Source organism: Columba livia, chromosome 3, assembly GCF_036013475.1.
Source record: "Columba livia isolate bColLiv1 breed racing homer chromosome 3, bColLiv1.pat.W.v2, whole genome shotgun sequence".
Lineage (NCBI taxonomy): Eukaryota > Metazoa > Chordata > Aves > Columbiformes > Columbidae > Columba > Columba livia.
Genome location: NC_088604.1, coordinates 79,322,351 through 79,343,638, shown reverse-complemented (window position 1 = coordinate 79,343,638; position 21,288 = coordinate 79,322,351). Strand labels below are relative to the sequence as shown.

At 39.9% G+C, this 21,288-nt stretch overlaps 1 protein-coding gene across 1 annotated transcript in view; it reads left to right on the top strand.

The window, feature by feature from the left end:
* Window positions 1–1,666: 1,666 nt before the first annotated feature.
* NID1 (nidogen 1) overlaps window positions 1,667–21,288 on the top strand; it is a 48,646-nt gene continuing 29,024 nt past the window's right edge. The window contains exons 1-10 of the mRNA XM_065059756.1: window positions 1,667–1,918; window positions 9,020–9,319; window positions 10,558–10,787; window positions 11,387–11,814; window positions 13,134–13,283; window positions 14,539–14,790; window positions 15,899–16,099; window positions 17,953–18,198; window positions 19,174–19,317; window positions 20,593–20,721. Coding sequence (XP_064915828.1) covers window positions 1,715–1,918; window positions 9,020–9,319; window positions 10,558–10,787; window positions 11,387–11,814; window positions 13,134–13,283; window positions 14,539–14,790; window positions 15,899–16,099; window positions 17,953–18,198; window positions 19,174–19,317; window positions 20,593–20,721 — 2,284 coding nt within the window. The 5' untranslated portion in view covers window positions 1,667–1,714. The remainder of the gene's footprint in view (window positions 1,919–9,019; window positions 9,320–10,557; window positions 10,788–11,386; window positions 11,815–13,133; window positions 13,284–14,538; window positions 14,791–15,898; window positions 16,100–17,952; window positions 18,199–19,173; window positions 19,318–20,592; window positions 20,722–21,288) is intronic.

The window sequence follows — 21,288 nt, the reverse complement described above, 5'->3', positions numbered from 1 at the left end:
CTGTGGCTGTGGAAAACTTCAAGCCTAACAGAAATGACATTTTTATGTACTGAATGTGCATATGGGGTTGTAGAGGTGTTATGGGGTCTAATTTAGGCTTTCTCTTTGCTATGGAGCTGCATTGCACAAGCACATCTTGCCTTTAGGTTCTGCAGGTTTGGAAATAGGCTTATGCTGGACAGGGGATCTTTTAATGGGAGAATGATTTTGTGGTGAAAGCACTTGGCAGTATTGCAGTGTACACATTTAATGTGGGTAAGAAGTTACAATTTTCTTAACTGCTTGTAGTTTAAGTATCTGTTTGTCAAATGAAGAGAAAGATCCCTCAGCTGCGTATCTTGAGGTATCTTTGTGAAATTGATTGTGCTCACATATGATGGTGATCCAGCCAAGAGACTGCTTTTGTAGCAGTGGTTAGCCAGATATCCCAGAATCCACTCATTACTGTCTTACAGATGCTGAAAATACAGAGGGAAGTTGCAGGTGAAAATACAGCTAAAACTGACTTGTGTGGAGAGAAGACTTGTCTTCCTCCCAGACACAGCACTGCTTGTCTCAGTGGCTGTGTTCACAGAAATACACAAGTCAGTTGTAAATAGGTGATAGTGATAACAATGGTGATTAGGTATACAAATGTGTTTCTCTCTTTTAGGTAGTCATAGCTATAGCTCTGCCCTGGAATGTCTTGTGCTCTTGCAATTTGCCAAATGCAAAATTACATTTTGTTACCAGAAAAATGATCATGTGTTTAAAGAAAAGTAAAAAAACACGTAAAAAACATGTGGGTAGCATTTCAGTTGCCTTTCCTCAGGTGATTTTCTGCTATAAACATGCTGTGTAAATATCACGGCATATACTTTACTGGACAAGATTTAATTCTTAGACACTGCTGGCTTCACTTGGAAGCTTTAGGAAAAATATATGGAATATACTCTTCTTCAGTTGCCTCCGAGTGTTTCTTTGGAGCAGGACTAAGTTATAAAACAAGACATAGAATGTATTTAGATATCTCATATTTGTTTTATGTGTATCTCCTATCATCAGTGAGTTTTCATTTACAGATTATTTTTTTTAACTTTTATTTTACAATCAAATGCAGCTCTGACGTTGTGAATTTATGGAATGCATTCCAGTGTATTTCATAATTTTCCCCTGATACTAAGAAGCTGGTGTCAATATATTCCAGAAGATGCCATAGGGATTAATAGTTTTGTCTCATGTTCATTTTGGTACTTCACTGATGGAAGACCCTTCAGCTGCTGGGAAAAGTGTGAATCCAGATTTCCCAAACTAACGCAGAATCCCCGCCAGTCCTGGGAGATCCGTAGCTTTGAAAGCATCTGCCGGATGCCTGCAACCCCGCACCGATTTAGCTTCCCGAGTTCCTCACCCCACCAGCGACACGCTCCGGTCCCGAAAGCGATTGAGTCTCTCCAGCCCCGCGCCCCAAGAGCGCTGCCGGGGGACCGTGCCCGGAGCTGCCGCCGCTTTTCTCTCGGAACCCCCTTCGCTCTGTCTCCCGCTCCGGGCTGTGTGAGCGGGCCCCGGGGGGTCCCGGCGGCGGGCGGAGCCGTGCCGGGGGCGCCCCGGGGGGCAGCGGGTCCCGCCCGTCCCCCGGCCCCCAGCGCAGCCATTGGCCGCGCCCCCGCCCGGCCACCCCCGCTGCCCGCGCTTATAGCGGCGGGACGGGGCCGCGGTGCCGGGAGCTGTAGGAATGCGGGTCGGGCCGAGATGCCCGAGCTGGGCGCTGCTGGCCCTGGCGCTGCCCCTGGCGCTGCCCGCCGAGCGGTTGGCGCTGCTGCCGCACGGCCAGGAGCGAGGGGATGCCACGCTGAAGCCCGGGGACGATGCGCGCTCGGCGGCGCTGGAGCTGAGCACGGCGCTGCGCTTCTACGGCGCCGCCGTTCGCTCCCTCTACGTAAGTGTGGGGCCGGGAGGGCGCGGGGCCCCGCTCCGGCTGCCGGAGGATCCGAAAGGCTATTGGGGATTCTACGCCGGGTTTGTCGCCTCTTGTCGTGGTGCTGCCTGGCTTTGGGTTGTCGCGTGGTGATGCTTAGTTGGTTTCACGTTGGTTGTGTGAGCGCCGTGGTCAGAGGTCGGTCCAAAGAGCTTAATTGTTCCAGTTGTGTTCAGTCAGGTATCATGCTGATTCTTTGCGATGCCCAGAGTCTGGAAAGGCAATGTAACAGGCAGCAGGAGGGTAAAGAGGATGTAATCGGTTATCCAGAGTGAACGCTATCTCCAGGCATTTTCTGTGCTCGCACGTAGGGTGTATGTCCAGCTAAGAAACATCCTTGTTGTGCTCTATGTTTTGTGTGCTTCAGCATGCCCAAGTCACAAAACTGAAACTATGAGTATCTGGCCAGCAGCCTGGGATGTCCAAGACGTGCACCTCTTAGCACTGAGAGTGCTGTTCTGCCCCTTAATGGCTCAGGCATTCTCAAGTGTTCATTGCTCAGGGGTCTCCTTGGGGAGGGGAAATATATATCCAGAGCAATTGCAGACTTTGAGCTGCAGGCAGACCTCTGCCGTGTGTGCATGCCTCATAGCAGAATCTGCATCCCAGAGTTGTGTGTGCCTGCTTATGGCTAGTGAAGGACGTTTGGTATATGAAGGTGGGATTAAAACCAGATTGTCTGGAGCAGAGCTGTTCAAAAGTAGCCAGAAAAGAATGTTAAAAATGGCAGCATGCCTTCAGAACGCTGCAAGAATACTGGCTGTTTTATCATTGCCTCTTTTCCCCTGAAGCCTCATCTAGGCTGGCAGTTGAAGATGGTAACTAGTGTATTTAGAAAGGTCTTAGTATGGAAGGCTCAGTGTGTTTAGTGCATTAATCTGTTCAAGTTAAAACCCACCTCCCTGTCCAGATAAACCAACGTGCTTTGGCAGCTTGGGTTTAAGATGCAACTTTGGGGACTATTCTGCATGGAGACACTTGGGAAACTAGATCTCCATGTGGCCACAGTAAAAATTTTATGTAGTTCCCATGTACTTGAGTCCATTTTGTGGGTATTCACTAAAGATTTAACATGCTTGCTTTACACTGAATTATATTAGTGCTGCCACTTAAGTTGTGCTCTTTTTCATTGTCCACACTGCCCCTACCTAGATAAATCCTGAAATTACATCTGAAATCCGAAATTTTGAGGAATTCAAGTTATATGTGTGTAGAAAATTAATGTTGGTAACTGAGACTGTCAGTAAAGACAAATTAATTCACAAGTATTAAGTGGAGTTCAGATTTCAGTTTGACCCTTAGTTCATTGTCTTGTCTTCCATACTCTAAGTTTGGTCAATGGTTAGCCAACCCAAGTAAAAAATACACTTTTTGAATTACAGACGTATTCTTGAAAGACAGCAAACTGTATCAATCAGTCACTGAGAAGCAAAGATAACAAGTAACTTGTCAGATAAGTGACAGAAAGGGGGCAGAGTCTTCAAAGAGCAGTAAATTGGTTAACAACGCTAAGTTTCTTTAGTTTAATGATCTCGTTACTTGCCTGTATCATAAAACAGGAATGGTTGTAGTTAGTTTTTGTCTGGAAGAATACCTGTATAGAGGCTATTCCAGAATAATTTTTAGAGCTTTTGCATTGTGATTACTCAATACTAAGGATAAATTATTTTAATATAGGAAAAATCTGATAATGAATGGTATTTCAGTATCCATATGCTTAATATGCACAGGATTGTAATTTGCATTTAATCTGTCACAAGTATTGCAAAACAAAAGCACAGTACGACCTGTAGGAGAGTAGGGAAAGGAGATGTGTACTTATTAAGGAGAGGTATTGAGCAGCCTTAACTGCACCTTCACAATACATAGTTCTATTGTGTATTGGTGGTGAGTACTTACTAAGCTCTGTGATGTTATTCAGTGAGCCGAATTTGCCAAAGTGTTGCTAGTTGTTAGTAAATACTACCAAGCTGATACAAGTAATACGTGGTATTGGTAGAAATACATCATAATACTCAAAGGAATTCCTGGATCTGATTTTGAGTCATTGTGATGAAATACTTCTTTCTGTGTGGTACATCAGAATAATGTAACAGCCTTATCTTAATTTTTGAATGCTTGGTTTTTACAAATTTCGCCTTCAATTATTTGAGAATTTACATGAGTTCTCTATTTTTCCACCAGCTAAGAAGCTGAGTTGTTTTAGTTAGGTCTACACATTAATAAAAAAAGGCAAGGAGTTCTGAGGAACGATTGTTTAGTATCACTTGTCATAAAATCCCTGGCAACAAAACTCTCTTTCTTTTCATAGACAGAAGAGAGAACTTTTATTTACTATAAGTGGAAACAGACTTTCACGTACTGTAATCTCCAATATGGTGTTTTCCTGTGCAAGGTTTTTAACATTTAATCCCATCACTACCCCATACTGATCTATTTGTTTTAATAGCACACTTTTATTAAGGCTTTTTCAGTTTACAGTAGGGCTCACTAATGTGGAAAAGCTAAATGATTAGGGATTATTTCCTTTTAGGGAAGAATCAGAGTCCTTTAAGGCAAACTTGGGTAAATTTGTTAATCGTTACTTTTATTAACTTCCTAAATTAATAGTTGGTCATGTTTATAGTAGAAAATATTGCTGCTTTAAGTCAGCTGACACTTCATTATACAAAGAAATCAATTTTTTCTAAGCTGTCTTACTCAGAAATATTCAAGTTTTCAAAATGCCTAGTAACTGAACAAGGAAAAATACCTCGTTTGTTTTAAGATTTATTTTTTGTTATACACACAGACACACTTTTTCTTTCAACAGAAGTATTTTGTTACTTTATACTTCCTTCTCCCTTGTTTTTTTGGGTGGACCTGTAATAGAGTGTGTGTGATTTGTTATGTTACAAACCACGAATTATGTCAACTATGTGTGTAATCCAGAAGTTTAACATGCTAAAAATACATCTGTGTTAGTTCCTGTCAAGTTAAATAGTATTATACCCTAAAAGGAAAGATGTACAGTACATCTGGTCTTTCTTTAGACAACGCCTACCTGAGGCCTTTCTTTTCTCCCCTTTCCCTTTTGACAGGAATGAGATTTTAATGAAACCCACTACTTACCCTGAATTACTTATCTTTATTTTGGGGTTCACACGTTAACCTATCTGTGTGACATTGAAAGGAACAAAGTAAAGTTAATACATACTATGCCCCATCTTTGTCAGTAGAAATGTATTGTAAAATCTGAAAACTAACAACATTTTTTCAGTAATGATGAATGTTCTTTCTGTACACTAAAAATCTCTTCACTAAGTGAGTAGTTTGTGTATTTATTTTCATTTAATGGCTTGCAAATGTTTTCTGGGTGATACGAGTCCTTGCAACCAAGCATTCCCTTAACATTTGAAACTGAACTGTCTAATTTATAAACTACAAACAAATTAAAATGGAGTTGGGATTTTTGCATCTCCTTAATAACATTACTTGTTGTGTTTTAATTTTTAGCAAAATAGGAAACAAATAGTCAGAAGCATGCACTTAATTTGTGAAAAGGGGAAGGCCGAATTTTAGGTCATTTCTTCTGGTCTCTGCTTTGTTCTGTAGTATTAACTAGTCCTGATTGTGTTTTCTCTTAATGTTATTTTAATCTCTTCCATAAATGGGGGACCATGCAGCCGCAAAGACTGCACACACCAAATCTGATGAAGAGCATGGAATTTGTTTAAAATACTTTAAACAGCAGTCATCTCTCACAAGAGGATTTAAAGTGGGAGTAGGGGTGCTTGTGTACGAAAAGTGTAAGCAAGGAGAAGGACAGGAAAAACTTTTAATTTACTTTAAATTTATTACTTTAAAGGTGAAGCGCATCTCCTTGGTAAAATGTCTTAACGTCCACCATTTTCTCTACTCTCTTCCAGTGGTATAGTGTAACTGGTGACTTTTACTTTTTAGGGTAAGTTTTAGCTTTGCTTTACAGGGATATGAGGAATTTTCTAGTGTACAGATGTAATAGATGTTCTGGGAACCTTTCTGGACTAGAGCTCTGTTGCATGACTGCCTGCCATTGTGAGGTCTAGGCTGGAGTAACCCATGCTATCTTTTTGGTTTTGTATTCCTAAAATTCATAGTTCATCTTAGGATCTGTGGCCATTCTTAAGTCACAAATTATTAGAGGAAAAAAAAATGATTACAATATTCAGCTTCTTCTTCGCCCTTCTAATGTGACCTGCATTCCCATCATGCTTGTACCAGATTATATACTGCTTTATATCTTAGAGACGTAGTTCATGCATGAAAAGAGCTTCGCATTTTTTACATGATGTTAACTTTTTAATTAGTTTTCACTGTAGCAACTAATGAAATTATACATCTGCAGACAACACAGCATACATAAAGCCATTTTAAAAGTAAATTCTGATATACCTCATGAACTATTTGCTAAGTTTAGCTAATGATTTGTGCTTACCATTATATACCAAGTTGATTGACCACTAGCATGTGGCAGGGGACATGCTCAGACTCCCTGGGTAGCCAAAGAAAGGTCCAAGGTATAGGTGTGTGCTGTATATGAAGGGGTGATTTGTAGTAGGAGTTCCTGTAGTACACTTTTTCTGATTTGCCATATCTAGTGGTAATAATTGTGGTCCAGATTTTGGAGGGTGTTGCCAAGATGTATATAGCAAACATCCCTGACAGGCTTGCCCAGCCCACAATTTCTCTTTGTCTTGAAGAATATATGTAGCATTGGCCTCCTTGTTTCCAAATATATGGGTAGAAAAGGGGAACAAAAATTTGGAGATTATGAGAATGAGTAGGCTGGGGGGCTTCATTCTGTAGGAGGTTACATAGAGTGAAAGACTGGGTAGGATTTGGCTGTATGTCCCAATGCAAAAACTAGGGGCGATCAAATGATGCTGAGAGCCAGACTGAAAACAAACAAAAGTAGGAGAGACCTCAAGGTATGAGTCACAGATCTGTGGAATTCCTTTTTAAGGGATTTTGTGGACGCATAAAGTTTGTATGTGTTGAAGGGAAGACTTAACAAATACATTAAGGAGATCCACTGAGGATGAAGAAACAGTCAAACCACAGGGAATCACTTGAGCTGAATGTGGTCAGTGAGGCTGGTGGGAGGAGTACAAGCATGTCCTTCTCTTGTTCTGGTTGAATCCATAAGCTAGTAGGTATGGCTGGGGACCAGCCACAGGGCTGGATGGCCTTGCAGTCTGAGTCACAGTGGCCATTCTGACCCTATTCCAAGAATTAATGAAGATTGTGTAACATTGTGAACATCTTGACCATGTGAAAAGATCCAGCAGGAGTTAGTTGTTCTTGGACTCACAGGAATCCCTGTGGGCAAGAGAAATCTGTGGGAGATTGCAGTTTTAGTTTCATAGCTCGCGGAGCCAGTTTTGGGACCTCAGTCCCTTTCTGAGTCATCCACATCTATGGCAGCAGCTCTAGAGTGGTGAGTGCCTGGCTGCCTATAGCCCGATGTGTCCTGTTATCACATAGTCAAACTCTTGGAAACACATTTGTGTGTGTCTGATTCGTACAGTGCCATACACATCTGGAAGAAGATCTGGGACAAAAAGCTGTGTGTGAGTAGTTCATACACTGCCTCAAGGCCTGACACTTGTGGTCTTGCTTGCTGCTTCTGTGTGTGACAGCTCTGGTTTGCTAAGGGAGTTTGGCTATCACATTTGGATACACCGTAGCATCTACCTGTATGTATGTATTTATTTGTTTTATTTTTAGTCAGAGGTAGTTGGCTGTGGGTTGTCATCTTACAGACCAGTTAAATCTCACTGAGCCGGTATGTATGCATTTTCAGACTAAGAGTTTCACTTATATATGTTAATGCTTTATTTTATTTTATTTTATTTATTTTTTTATTTCCCAACAGAGCCAGTTTTCCATAGGACTGTGTCAGGGCACTCAACTGTAAGGGAATTTACAGGATGGCCTGTATCTGCTATAGAAATTCTGTCTCCTAGCCTCTATAGCCTATGGTATAGGAGCTGTGCTCACAGCTTCCTAGGAGGATGGGTGAAGTGAAGTGAAAATTAGAGCAGTCTTGGCCAAGCAAAGAGAAATCTGTACATCTTCCTAGAAGACTTTCACCCAAGCTATTACGATATTTAATCATGGAACAGTTTTTTGAGCATCTATGTGTAGATTAGTTCTTTGCTCAGAAGTTCTATCAGCTTCTAGGCAGTGCTGCAGTAGCAAGGAAAGCTCAACTAACCCACTTGCATCCTTGACCCCGCTACCACATTTTCATGGGAGTGACATAGCCTGTTGTGTCATGACTTGTGTGTGTGTGGAATGAGACAAAGCTGTTCGGTTTCTCCTTTCCCCTCTTTTTTTTTTTTTTTCCTTTTTCTTTTTTTTCAACATCAGACTTTTTTGGGAACAGGCAACTTTCTAAACTGTCCAGATTAAGCACCCCCCTCTGCCTTCATGATTGAAGTCCACATTTCCAGGGGGTATACTATGACTTTAATAAAGGTTATTTTTAGTCCCCTCTGCTTTACAGCAGGTAAGAATCAGCTCAGTGGTTAACTGGAAAAGGAACTGTTGCAAATGCTTGCTTCATCCTTACTCTCCCCAGCCATGTTGTTGTAAAACTGCTCTTCAGGAGAGTGACAACTAAAAGGGAGAAGAGCTTTTGATCATCTGGGCGTGTCTGTACACAATTCTTGACAGAGGGATTGCCCTGGGTCTTCGTCTGAGAAAGACTTGGAAACTTGTCAAAAATGGTGGTGATGTGTATCTTTGTTAGAAGAGGCAATAAGTGCCTGAAATTTAAATAGCTAAAATCTTTATTGAGGGAAAAAAAGTCGGTCTATCTGTAAAGTACACCTCTGGTTTTGAGCAACTGAAATCCCAGGACTCATGACATATAATACCAAAAAAAAAACAACTTGAAAAAATTCAGTTACTTTACAAATACAATACTGACTCAATTTCTTTTTGAAATGCAATGAAAATATTGTGATCTAGAGCACAAAGGTGTGGGAGACAGCCATATTAACAGTATCTATCTGATAATTTCCACCTTTTTATTAGGTTGCCACTAATGGGATTATTGCAGTGAATGAGCCCTCAAGTGAAGAAAAATATCTCGGTCAATTTCCAGTCAGTTTTGGGGCTATTGCTCCTTTTATGGCTGACCTGGACACAACAGATGGACGTGGAAATGTGTATTACAGAGAAGATTCATCCTCAGATGTCTTGCAACGTGCATCAGACTATATCAGAAGCGGTTTTCCTGAGACTACTTTTGATCCCAGCAGTGTTGTTATTGTTACCTGGAAGCTCGTGGCTCCTTACCAGGCACCGGGAGAAGATCATGGCTTGGAAGAAAAGGTGAATGTTGATCAGAGCTTGTAAGACACACTGGACACACGTTTAGCTGGAGTGTATCACTGTAACCTGTTGCTTTGAAGGCTTGAATTCCTTTGTGTTTAAATGAATCCTGTACAGTTAAGAATGTATTTTGTTGCTGAAAAGGCTGAAGCAAAATTGGAGTTTCCAGAATTTTTTCTTGATTTTAATTTTACAGTATTTTATTCATTCAAAAGAATATGCTTGAATCTACATAGCTGATGCTTTTGTATTCCCTGACAACTCTCTGAATGTTAAGTGTGATGTGGTAATAACTGAAATAGTAGCATATCCTGCCCTCCATCTGTGCAATATAATCCAGTTGGCTTGCATTTTTCAGCCGACTCTTAAGTCATTTTGACATCAAACTATCTAAAATCTGATAGGTATATGGACTAATAGGAGCTTCAAACTGTGAATCCCTTTTGGACAGATGACATTGTGTTCTCGAAAACATCATGCTTTGTAGCTACTATTGAATGAAGAAGAATGAAGAATTAAGAAGTTAGAGGTTATTTTTTTTATTACTTGCAAACCATTTTCCCTTTTAAACCATGTTAGTTACTATCCTGCAAAGATATGTAACTTTATGCACCATAATTATCCCAGCTGATGAGCCTGCTCACAATGTATGAAGTTGAGAACATTACTACAACTTAGCAAATCTTATTTTGTCAAAGATTAATTTCTTGTGCATCACTTGACACAACTGTTGTGTTCACAGTAACGTTTCTTCACCTGGTAGTAATGAATAGCTGATGTCTGACGTACTATCTTGACGGTTCCTACAGTATATAGGAGTGTTCCTACAGGAAAAGACACTTGCAGCAACATGAAACTTTAACTCTTCTTTAAATATTCTGCTTCTAGGATTTTTCTATGTAGTCTAGCACATCTCTGTATTTTGAAGTGAGGATACAGCATCATGTGCATGTCACAGAACTTAGAATTGTTACGCTTTAGACAGCCTCTCTGGATATTTCTGAATAGATTTAACTTACCTTTGATAATGCTTTTTAATGTTTATGTATGCTAAAGCTAAAATTCCATTAGCAAAATATAAGCTTGCATAATACTGATTTCTTCTAGGAAGTACATGATGCGTTTTGTGTGATGGAAATTCTGATTTTGAGTTTGTGTTTAAGGAAGTGTTTTACTGTTGTTTATTTTGACTATTTTTCCTTGAGTAAATGAAAGTTAATTTTTTTTTTTTTCCACAGAGAAACACATTCCAGGCTGTTTTAGCCTCTTCTGATTCCAGTTCCTATGCAATTTTCCTTTATCCAGAAGACAGTTTGCAGTTCTATAGTACATACTCCAAGAACAATGATGAAAAGATTCCTGCTATGGTTGGCTTTAGTCAAGCCTCTACAAACTACTATTTTTGGGAAAAGCCAGGATCCTACAATGTCATTGCTAATGATGAAGACAGCATCAGAAACCTGCACAAGTATGCTTTTTTCTTTGTTTAAACTCCTCAAGAAAACATCAAGGGGTTCCATGTTTTTCTTAATTGTAGCATGAGTCAATGAGAAATAATGAGATCCCATTAGGCATTGCATGAGAAATCACAAAGTCTGCCACTGATGAATATCCACCCTCTTGAGAATTAGGATGACTTTGGTCTAGTTTGTCAAAAGCCCTTCTAAAAGTAGGACCACTTTAGACTTTAACTCCTTGTAGTCTATCCTTGGCAGTCTTTTTTTTTTAAAAAAAGTGAACAAGATTGAAAGGGACTGAGTTACAAAGTACTAGTAATTGTTAGAAAGGTCTTTGTGGCCCAAATATCTGCCTTTTTTTCTCATCACTTTGGAGACAAGCAGGCTAGAAATTCTCAAGAAAAAAGCTCTGGGTGTGGAGAAAAAATGCTATGCAAACTCTCAGGGATTTTATAGCTGAATAAACTACCTGTAGATAAGCATACAGATAAGATAATTTGACAGTTTTGTCCTGATATTTCTCAGTGAAGGATAACATTTTGTGTAGGCTAGAGATACCACACAACTTGTGCTTGATCATTTTCATTTGGTATATGCTTCTCTTTGATAGAAGCAGCAATGCTGGGAAGCAAGGTGTCTGGGTGTTTGAGATTGGCAGCTCATCTGACAGTATTGTGCCTGCCAAGATCAGCGACGTTTTGGAGAGCCTAGAGTTTGATGAACAAGACCAGGAGATGACTTCAAAACCATTTATGTCAGACTATGGCTCCACTGAAATAAGACAACAATATGTCACCAGTAGTACCGACAGCACAGAAGACGATCAGCACCACATTACATACAGTGTTCCTCAGCTAGCTGCAGAAGACTTTCAGACTTCGTACCAAGATGTGACAGAAACACCTTCAACTGAATCTTTTTACGGTCATCAAGATTTCCCAACAGCAAAAGCTCCACCTCGCCTGTTCCAGGTCCAGCAGTTTCCCCCACAGCAACCCCAAGTCATAGATGTGGAAGAATTTGATGAAACTGGTATAGGTAAGGTCTTTTGTACAGCTTGGGTCCTTCTAAGATTCATAGGCTGCAAAAAAACAGAGGTGTGCAAGAGATTGTACTAAAGAAATAGTATGTTATGTTCTCACTACACAGAATCACAGAATGTTAGGGATTGGAAGGGACCTCAAAAGATCATCTAGTCCAATCCCCCTGCTGGAGCAGGAACACCCAGATGAGGTCACACAGGAATGTGTCCAGGCGGGTTTTGAATGTCTCCAGAGTAGGAGACTGCACAACCCCCCTGGGCAGCCTGTTCCAGTGCTCTGGCACCCTCACTGAGAAGAAGTTTCTTCTCATATTTAAGTGGAACCTCTTGTGTTCCAGTTTAAACCCAGTACTCTTTGTCCTATCATTGGTTGTCACCGAGAAGAGCCTGGCTCCATCCTTCTGACACTCACCCTTTATATATTTGTAAACATTAATAAGGTCACCCCTCAGTCTCCTCCAAGCTAAAGAGCCCCAGCTCCCTCAGCCTTTCCTCATAAGGGAGGTGCTCCACTCCCTTAATCATCTTCGTTGCCCTGCGCTGGACCCTCTCCAGCAGTTCCCTGTCCTTCTTGAACTGAGGGGCCCAGAACTGGACACAATATTCCAGATGTGGTCTCACCAGGGCAGAGTAGAGGGGAAGGAGAACCTCTCTCGACCTACTGACCACCCCTCTTCTAATACACCCCAGGATGCCGTCTGAACACATTTAATAAGTTAATCTTATTAATCAAAGTAGTTAACTTAGATGTCATCTCAGATTCGGATCTTGCCAGTCTAGTAAACTAGTTCTCTAATCAAGCTCACAGGAGAGCACGTTTATGGTGTGTCTGTGGAACTTGGATCCATCCAAAGGAAAGCTTCCTGCAGAGAGAATTGTATTCCTAAAGCTGACACATTCCATAGGAACTGATTTCCCCATCTCTTTTGCCCAGGGCTGTTTATAACCGTGTAATCTTAACTAAGGTTGGAAAGGTTCCTTTTTGCTTTTTGTTTGGAAACGAGGCCATGTTAAAATTATTGAGTGTTTAGTTTCAGTAAGACAGTTTAACTGATCTGGATTAATATAGATCTGCTAAAGTCAGTAGAATTAAACAGTCTTCTAATATCTGAAGCCCCGATAATTTCTGCAAAATAGTAGACTACTACTTGCGTTTGCAAAGTTAGCAAAAATCAACTGTAGTTGTTTGTTTTCCTTAAAAAGAGAAAATGAAAAAGCTAATCAAGTGAGTCTAGAGATACTTCTAAACTAACCAGGGATATGTGAATACTGTAGTAATTACATGAAGTATAAGTGTATGGTCTGTTTTCTACAGTGTTTCGCTACCACACAGATGTCCAACAGACCTGTGCTAACAACCGGCACCAGTGCTCTGTTCATGCTATTTGCACAGATTATCCCAATGGATTTTGCTGCAGTTGTATTGCTGGCTACAAAGGAAATGGCAGACAATGTGTAGCAGAAGGTAAGTTTTTTGAAAATTACATACGTAAGCAGCAAGTATACATGGTGTTCTTGAACAAGGCGGCCTGTTTTCAGTAGTAAAAAAAGACGTTAAGTACCTTTTGAAAGAATTATCACTGCAATGTGTTGAAAGGTATTTTAAGAAGTGAGCTATACTTTCTGAAATGGTGTGGGTTTTTTGAATGAAGCAAATTATTTTAGGCGGTCAGTTATATGCATTATGTATTTTAACGTGACTTTCTAGAAAAAATAAACTTCTGTAACTGGCATAATTTAATAGATAGATTAACTTTTAGTGTTTTTTGTTAGAATTAGTAGTGAAGTTCTAGTGTGTTATAATCTGATACGGTCATCTCTCTAGAAATGGACAGTTCAAAGGGGATGAACAAATTAACTTGGATCATCAAACTAAAAAGCATGGTTCATCTTTGTCTGACTTTTAAGCTTCTTTATTAAAGGGCTAATCTGCCAGATTTTTGTTCCTGTGTAAAATCCATAAAGGAATTTCTTACATATACACTTGTAATCCTCGTAGTGACTTGACTCAGAGTATAGATGCATTTCAACAAGTAAAACAGCTGACTGCAGACTTTGTGTTTTATAAGGCAAGAAATCAAAATCTGCTACTTAGCTTTTGGTTCATAAAACTGAATCTTCCTGAGAAAGAAAAGAAGGATCTATTGATAATAGAATCTGAATTTGCATGTGGGGAAATTATATACAAAAGAAAGCTAGCAATCCAAAGTAGCTGCTTCTGTAAAATACAGTCTTAATATGGTCAATAGTTTTGAGTCAAGAAATAGAATAGGTTAGAACAGTAGGTCAATTATTCTAACATGTAATGGTGTTAGCCTTCTAATAGGGAATGAACAAATTTACATTCAGTAGATATCGGTATGAAGTATGATCTTCAAAAGAAGTTTCTGTATGCCACTTCTGATACTGTAACAGTGTCATCTGTTTATGGAGTTATCCTTGCAGACAAAACTGTTAGTGAGGATAAAGGGCATCTCTTCAGGCAATTTTGGCCACTTGGTCATCTGTATAAGGACAACACATGCACATATGCGTGTACCGGTGTATGTAAGCAAATTAACACACTGTTTGTAGGCAGTTTCCTCTTTGTTGAATTTTGTGAGCATTTGCTATTTATTTCAGCACTAGTGTCTCTGAACATAGTGAACACTCTGAACACATACCTTGGCGAGTATGTGAGAACTGTCATCTTGTTCTGATGTATTGTATTGGTTTGCCAGGTTCCCCTCAGAGAGTCAATGGAAAGGTCAAGGGGAGAATCTTTGTGGGAAATAACCCTGTTCCAGTTACATTCGAGAACACTGATCTCCACTCCTATGTCGTGATGAACCAAGGACGTGCCTACACTGCAATCAGCACAATCCCAGAGACTTTGGGGTATTCTTTACTGCCTCTTGCCTCTATTGGAGGTATCATAGGATGGATGTTTGCTGTGGAACAGCAAGGATATAAGAATGGATTCAGTGTTACTGGTAACTTATACATTAAAATGATGTTTAAAAGCTGTGCTATGCTTTCCTCTGTCTTGAGAGAAATGTGTATTTAGAAGCAATATAGAATGAAAACATATTTATTCTGAGCTGCGAATGGCTTGCTTTGTAATCAAACTTCTCACCATTTTCCTTGTTTACAGTGTATAGGTATTGGGCTTTTAAATTTACTATAGGTGCACAAGCACATAGGCCTGTTAGAGAGAAGAATGGCTTGGCCAATTCCTGTGCGAGAAAGAGATATTTTAAAAGGATCTGAGTTTTGGTTCTAGAGTTTACAGAGCTACTGAAAAACATTGCCCCTACGTCTACAAGACGTCTAACATGTTAATTGGCTGATTGTACCAATGGAGCAAAAGAGAAATGAAAATCTGACCTCATAAAGGTCTGAAATTCTTAACAGAAGCAATTCCTGCATGAGATGCAAATTATTCTGTTAACTTATTTGAGGGAAACCCCAGTTCACAATTACAGCTTTTCGAGGCCAGATCTGGCTGTTTGTGGACATGAATTCAAGCTGTAGGTCAAATCTGTTCCAGGAGAACATGTGTTTCTTTTTAAAATTTTATCCTTTACAGCCCTGTACTATGAATTTAATGGAACGTAACTTTTTGTTTTGGGGCTTTCTTGGATTATGTGTGTTTGAAGTTTGTTCTGGAATTTATAACATACGTTTCACTTGGTTTTGATTTGGAAACAGATGTATTGGATTTTTTTTTAACTCACTGTGTTCCTAATAGAGGTTTTCTCTGAAATGTACAAATGCTTTCCCGCTTTAACTGTAGGATAAGACCTACTATTATCAGCTTTGTTGGAACATTTTTTTTTGTTTACAAATACCCGCTTCTGCAGGCTTACTTGTGATTTAGCATGTGTAGTGCTTAAGACAATATAGTTTTCTTGCATTATTCAAGGATATTATCAGTATACCTTTGACAGTTATTACTGTAGAAACCCAGAACTTTAGATATTATGCTGCATCAAAGATTGCAGAAAATAGTAATTTATATTTTATCTACTAGAAGCAATATTTTGGATGGAAGGATTCAGGAACCACTATTAGGTGGTTTAACTAATGCTGTTTCTTTAGGTGGCGAGTTTACACGGCAAACTGAAGTAACTTTTCTTGGCAACAACGAGAAGCTTGTTATAAAGCAGAGATTCAGTGGAATTGATGAGCATGGTCACCTTACCATCAGCACAGAAATAGAGGGCAGAATACCTGAGATCCCATCTGGTGCATCGGTCCATATAGAACCATACACGGAACTCTATCACACTTCTAGTTCTGGTAAGGTTGCCTAAGAATGAAATTATAAGAAAGTGCACATTTCTCAGAGCAGAGAGTAAGACAATCCAAAAAACGTTATTTTATTCCCTTCTTAGCAAGTGTACTTAGGACACCTTGATTTATAGAAAGTTGCTTTTTGCCTCTTAGGAGCAGGTCCCAAAAGGAGGAGGATTATGAGTGGGACAATGCAAATATTTGTAGTCTTTTTATTGAAAAAATGTGAATTTAACTTTCTCTGAACTGATGTTTGCAAACACTCTTGATTTCCCTTTCCTTGGTCTTATTTTTGCAGTGCTGATGGTAGTCATACAAGTAGCAAAGCTTTTTGTAGGATCTGCAGCTCTTCAGCAGGAACTGTACTGGTGTGTAACTTTTTGTGGTGATGCCATCAAGAGGGCGCTGGTCTTGTTCGATGAGACTCTGCAAACCAGTTATTTACCAGTGTGTGTTGTGTAAACTGCATTGCAATGACCATGCCTTGTGTTAGTAACAAGCATTTGTCAGTATTATTTGAACTGAATTTGAACAACTGCCTAGAAAGTTAGGAGCCTCTTAATTCCCTTATCAGTTTCCTCCATTGTCTCTTTAATACTTCTCTCCTTCTGTCTCTCTATCTTCCTTATCTCAGGCTCTGAGATTTGGTAAGGGAGCCATTCTTCATTTCACTATTTACAGGGGAATCTCCCCTCTTTTGCTGTCCTTTCTTTGGATAAAATTATGGGTGTTTCAACACAGCAAAACCACAATGAGGTTGGAGTGTTGCTGCTGGTTACCCAGCCCAGCTGTCAAAGAGCAATAGGGAAGCAGCCTGTGCTGCACCCAGGTGCGCGTGAATACTGGAGAGAGTACTGGAGAGGGTGCACTTTGATTGCTAGAGGTAGCTGAAAATTATGTAGTTGCATCATCACTGCCTTGTATCTGCTAATGAATGGCTTTGGTAGCCAGTGATGAAGCCCTCTAGCTGCTTTGCCTGTCATTATGGACTGTGAGGAGGAGGAGCAGGGAGCTTCAACTTTGTGCTGAACAACTTCAGAGTTTCAGATGAGTTGTTTGGACAGTGTGTGCTCTGTAGAACAACTGCCTTCTTGGCAGAAATGCAGTCCCCATGGAGGAAAAGTCAGGGGCTGAAAGGAGGCATCCTTCAGGTTGGCTTTGATTTACCGGTTCTCAAATAGTTATTCTTCTGCTGTCCTATGACACATCTGATACACCATTACTTAGCACAAATCCAGCTTTTGCTAACTGTTGTAAGTGGATAGATACAGGTGTGTTCTAATGTCCATAGGAAGAGTAGTGGCATTCTGAGGAGCTTTCTGTAGGTGGGAGGATCTGCAAGCCCAGATCTGCTTTGAAGAGTTTTTGTCACAATTTTTCACAATATAGAAAACTGTTGTGAAGCACTCAAGACCTCTCAGACTTGCATCTTCTCAGGAGTCTGTCAAAATCCAAGGCCAACAGATCACAATGATCTGAAAGGGGGTGTAGTTTGGTGCTGGTGAGGTGACTCCTGTCCTTAGCTTATAGATTCGTTATATAAATTAATCTAAAGAAACCTCTGAGTTTTCCAAGTTGAATTTTCCTTTCTTTACCTGGTAACCCACAAACTAAAGTTCAGTTTTTAAAATATGTCAAGATAAACTACAAGACTTATTCCTCAAGGCTGTAATATTTGAGAGCAGAGCAAGCCTGGTCAAGTGCCTATTCCTTTGCATGGAAATACATCCACTTTCATCCCTTCTTGCCTTTGAAAATTCTGTTTACACTACTCAGCCTGTACCCCAGCTCTGCAGATAGCATTGGACAGAGTAATTTTGCTCTCTGTTCTGATCAGCGTGTTTGTTGCTGTGTTGCAGTCATCACTTCATCATCCACCAGAGAGTACACGGTGACAGAGCCAGAGAGGGACGGGGTTGCTTCCACGTACACAGGCGCCTATCAGTGGCGACAGACCATCTCATTTGATGAATGCATTCACGATGACTCTCACCATGCTGCTTCTGCTACTCAGCAGCTCTCAGTGGACAGTGTATTTGTCCTCTATAACCGAGATGAGCAGATTCTGCGATATGCTATGAGTAATTCCATCGGCCCAATCAGCGGTATGTATGAATGAGAAATCTTTCTTTATCTCTTTTATGAGTAATTAAGACCAGGCTTCTATAGTTTTTAGCATACCTAATTAATTAATTAATTAAAATTAATGAGTTCTATTAATTTGTTGCATTTGTCAGCAGAAGTCTAGGTCCAGAAATTAAGATAAATGGGGCTGCTGAAAGTTTGTATTTTCACTTGGGGAAGAGTGTTTAAGTGATTGCCTCTTGAAATTCAGTGGAATTTAAGTATCTAATTCCTTGAAATACTCTAACATACCACCTTGAATCTATTGCTGCTAAGATACATAAAATGTGTAATTTACCTTTACCTAATTTATAGCTCCTCTATTAATGAATGTTTTGTCTTTTCAGAGCAAAGGGCAAAAGAGGGGAATAAGATTTGCCATTGTAACAACTAGTTTCTGTAGTTTATCTGGAAACATGGCATTTTATCTTTGGAAAGCAGGCAGCCTATGAAGAGTATTTTTTTTGATTAGCTGTGCAAGTTTGTCTGTTTGCACTAAAATCAGAAAAAAAAAAACCCAACAAAACAAAGGAGCAATTTGGAAATGCATGCCAGATGAGTACAAGAAAGGACTGTGCTTCTTTTTCTTTGTTACAAAGATGAAGTTTGTTCTAAAATGAACAAACCAAGATGTTAAGAATCACATTTTGGGTGTAGTGTCAGTGACTGGAAGATGCATTATCTTTGTCAATCTTTCTCTTTAGAGAGATTTTGTGACTTCTCTTTTTCTTTTTTTTAACTCATCAGTTCTTTGCAGAAATAACAAGGAATGCAGGTGCTCTTGCCGTGTCTGAGGTTCATGTCCTGCATATCACCTGCAAGTCCCCTTCTTCCTGGTGCAAAAAGTATTTCCTCTCCTTGTTTCCTGTGCACTGCAAGCAATCACCTGCTGGACCTTATCTGAGTGCTATTACTTGGATAGAGTCGTCATGGCTAAATGTGATCTCTCTTGGCAGATGGTTCTGCTGATATTAACCGGAATCCATGCTACACCGGTACACATAACTGTGACACCAACGCGATATGTCGTCCAGGAACTGGAAATCGTTTCTTATGCGAATGTTCAATTGGCTTCCGTGGAGATGGAAACGTTTGTTATGGTATCAGAAAACTTTCATTACCAAATGATAGCTAATGTAGCATTTGGTTTGCTTGGAATGTATTGACCCTCAGGACCAGCCATTCCGGCAAAATGAACTGTCCTGAGGGGCTGGTTTTGGGAAGGATAGGTTAGAGGGGTGCTGGGGTAGCTGATGTATCTCAATAATTAAAGTAAGCAAGTTGAATGTCCGGAAGAGTTGAACTTGGATATGTTTTGCTAACTTACAAAGCATCTTTCCTACCTAGTTCATCTTCTCATAAAACTTGTGGGAACTTACCTGGGAGAAATTTACTGTTCTGCAATTTCTGCTTAAAATGAGTCCGCTAGGCTAAAAGTTCTTGAGGGAGATGAGGAATGGTGTATGCACATGAGTACAGAGCATAAATATATGGAACCCGTTTATAAATAATATTTTTCAAGATTTGCTTTGAAAGTCCCTTCTGTTCAAGAAGACTTTTATTTCCCAGCTCTGTGCAGTTCTGTGCTCTTAATGTATTTTTTTAATAATCAAATCACAGCACAAATACTTGTTTTCAAGAGGTGAAAGTGTGTTAATGAAATATGGATTTGCCCTGTTAGTTAACTGAGTTGTTTCTTAAATAATAATAAAAAAAACCCCACAACCCTCCCTCCAATTCCAACCCTTAAATCAACTTGCAGATGAAAACAGCAGCATCACACTGTTCCTTCCCAGTCCTTTAGTGCCGTGAGTTGAGCAGCAGTGGATTAGAGATCATAAACTTGTAGCATATCAGGTTGGAAGGGACTTCAAGAATCATCTCATTCAATCTTTCTTGGCAAAAGCACACTCTAGAAAAATGGACCAGCACCCTGTCCACCGTGTGTATATGCGTAATGAAAGGGGAAGTCTTTTCAAAAGTTTATCATCACTGCTTCTGAGCACCTTGTAGGCTGCATTTTCTTTCTCAGTGGCTTCTCCTTCCTCTCTGATTTAGTCTCCCCTTATTACTCCACTATAGAACTTCTTCTGTTGTGGGTTTTTTTGTTTGGTTGTTTTTTGGTTGTTTTTTTTTTTTGGAGGGGGGGGTGGCGGGTGTGTGTGTGTGTGTGTGTGTGTGTGCAAATTAGCTGAGGACACAGTTACCTGAAAACTTATTTTCAGGATATTAATATCTCGTAAGAGGTGTGGTCTATCCAAGGTGTAGTTAAAATACGCAAGCTTGCTGTTTTTCATCAGTTGCGTGGTTTCTGTTTTTCTGGCATCAGTATTAAATGCATCTTTGTAATAACTGGAATCCTTATAATATTCTAGACATTGATGAATGTTCAGAGCAGCCAGCTCTATGTGGCAGCAATGCAGTCTGCAATAACCAGCCAGGAACCTACCGCTGTGAGTGTGTTGAAGGATACCAGTTTGCAGCCGATGGGCGGACTTGTGTTGGTGAGTTTCACATTTGTTAAAAGTGCTGCCCATCAGCTTTCAGTCTGTGATTCCCCTCACAGAGACAGAAAACAGCTTCTAAGATCTGCACTGACTTCTAATGTGAATTGAATGTAGAAGTTCATGCTGCAGTTAGTAACTACAATCCATCAGGTGACTGAAGAAGGTGCCTAAACTACTTTATTTTCATCTCATAAAAATGCCCCATTCAGAATGTTTACAAATAGAAAGTGGAAATTATTATTGAACTCTTCTGTCCTTTCTGTACCATTATTTAGCTGTAAATTTCACATGGAAGGTAAAATTCAAGTTTGTAAAAGAAAAATTAAAGTGAGCAGTTGTTATTTCACAGCATCTCACTTTCAAGATGAGGTAGGGGTTTTCCTGCATTTTCTCTAGTCCTGTGCTTTGGCTTTTTGGGGTTTTGCTTTTTTCTTATATCTAATCCAGAATTAGATTTTAGCTACAGATTCATCCTTTGGACAAGGCAGTGCTCAGGTCTAAACCAGTGTGTCTTGGCAATTGCAGGCTTATTCTGAAGTGATAGTTAATCATGCTGAAAAGGAA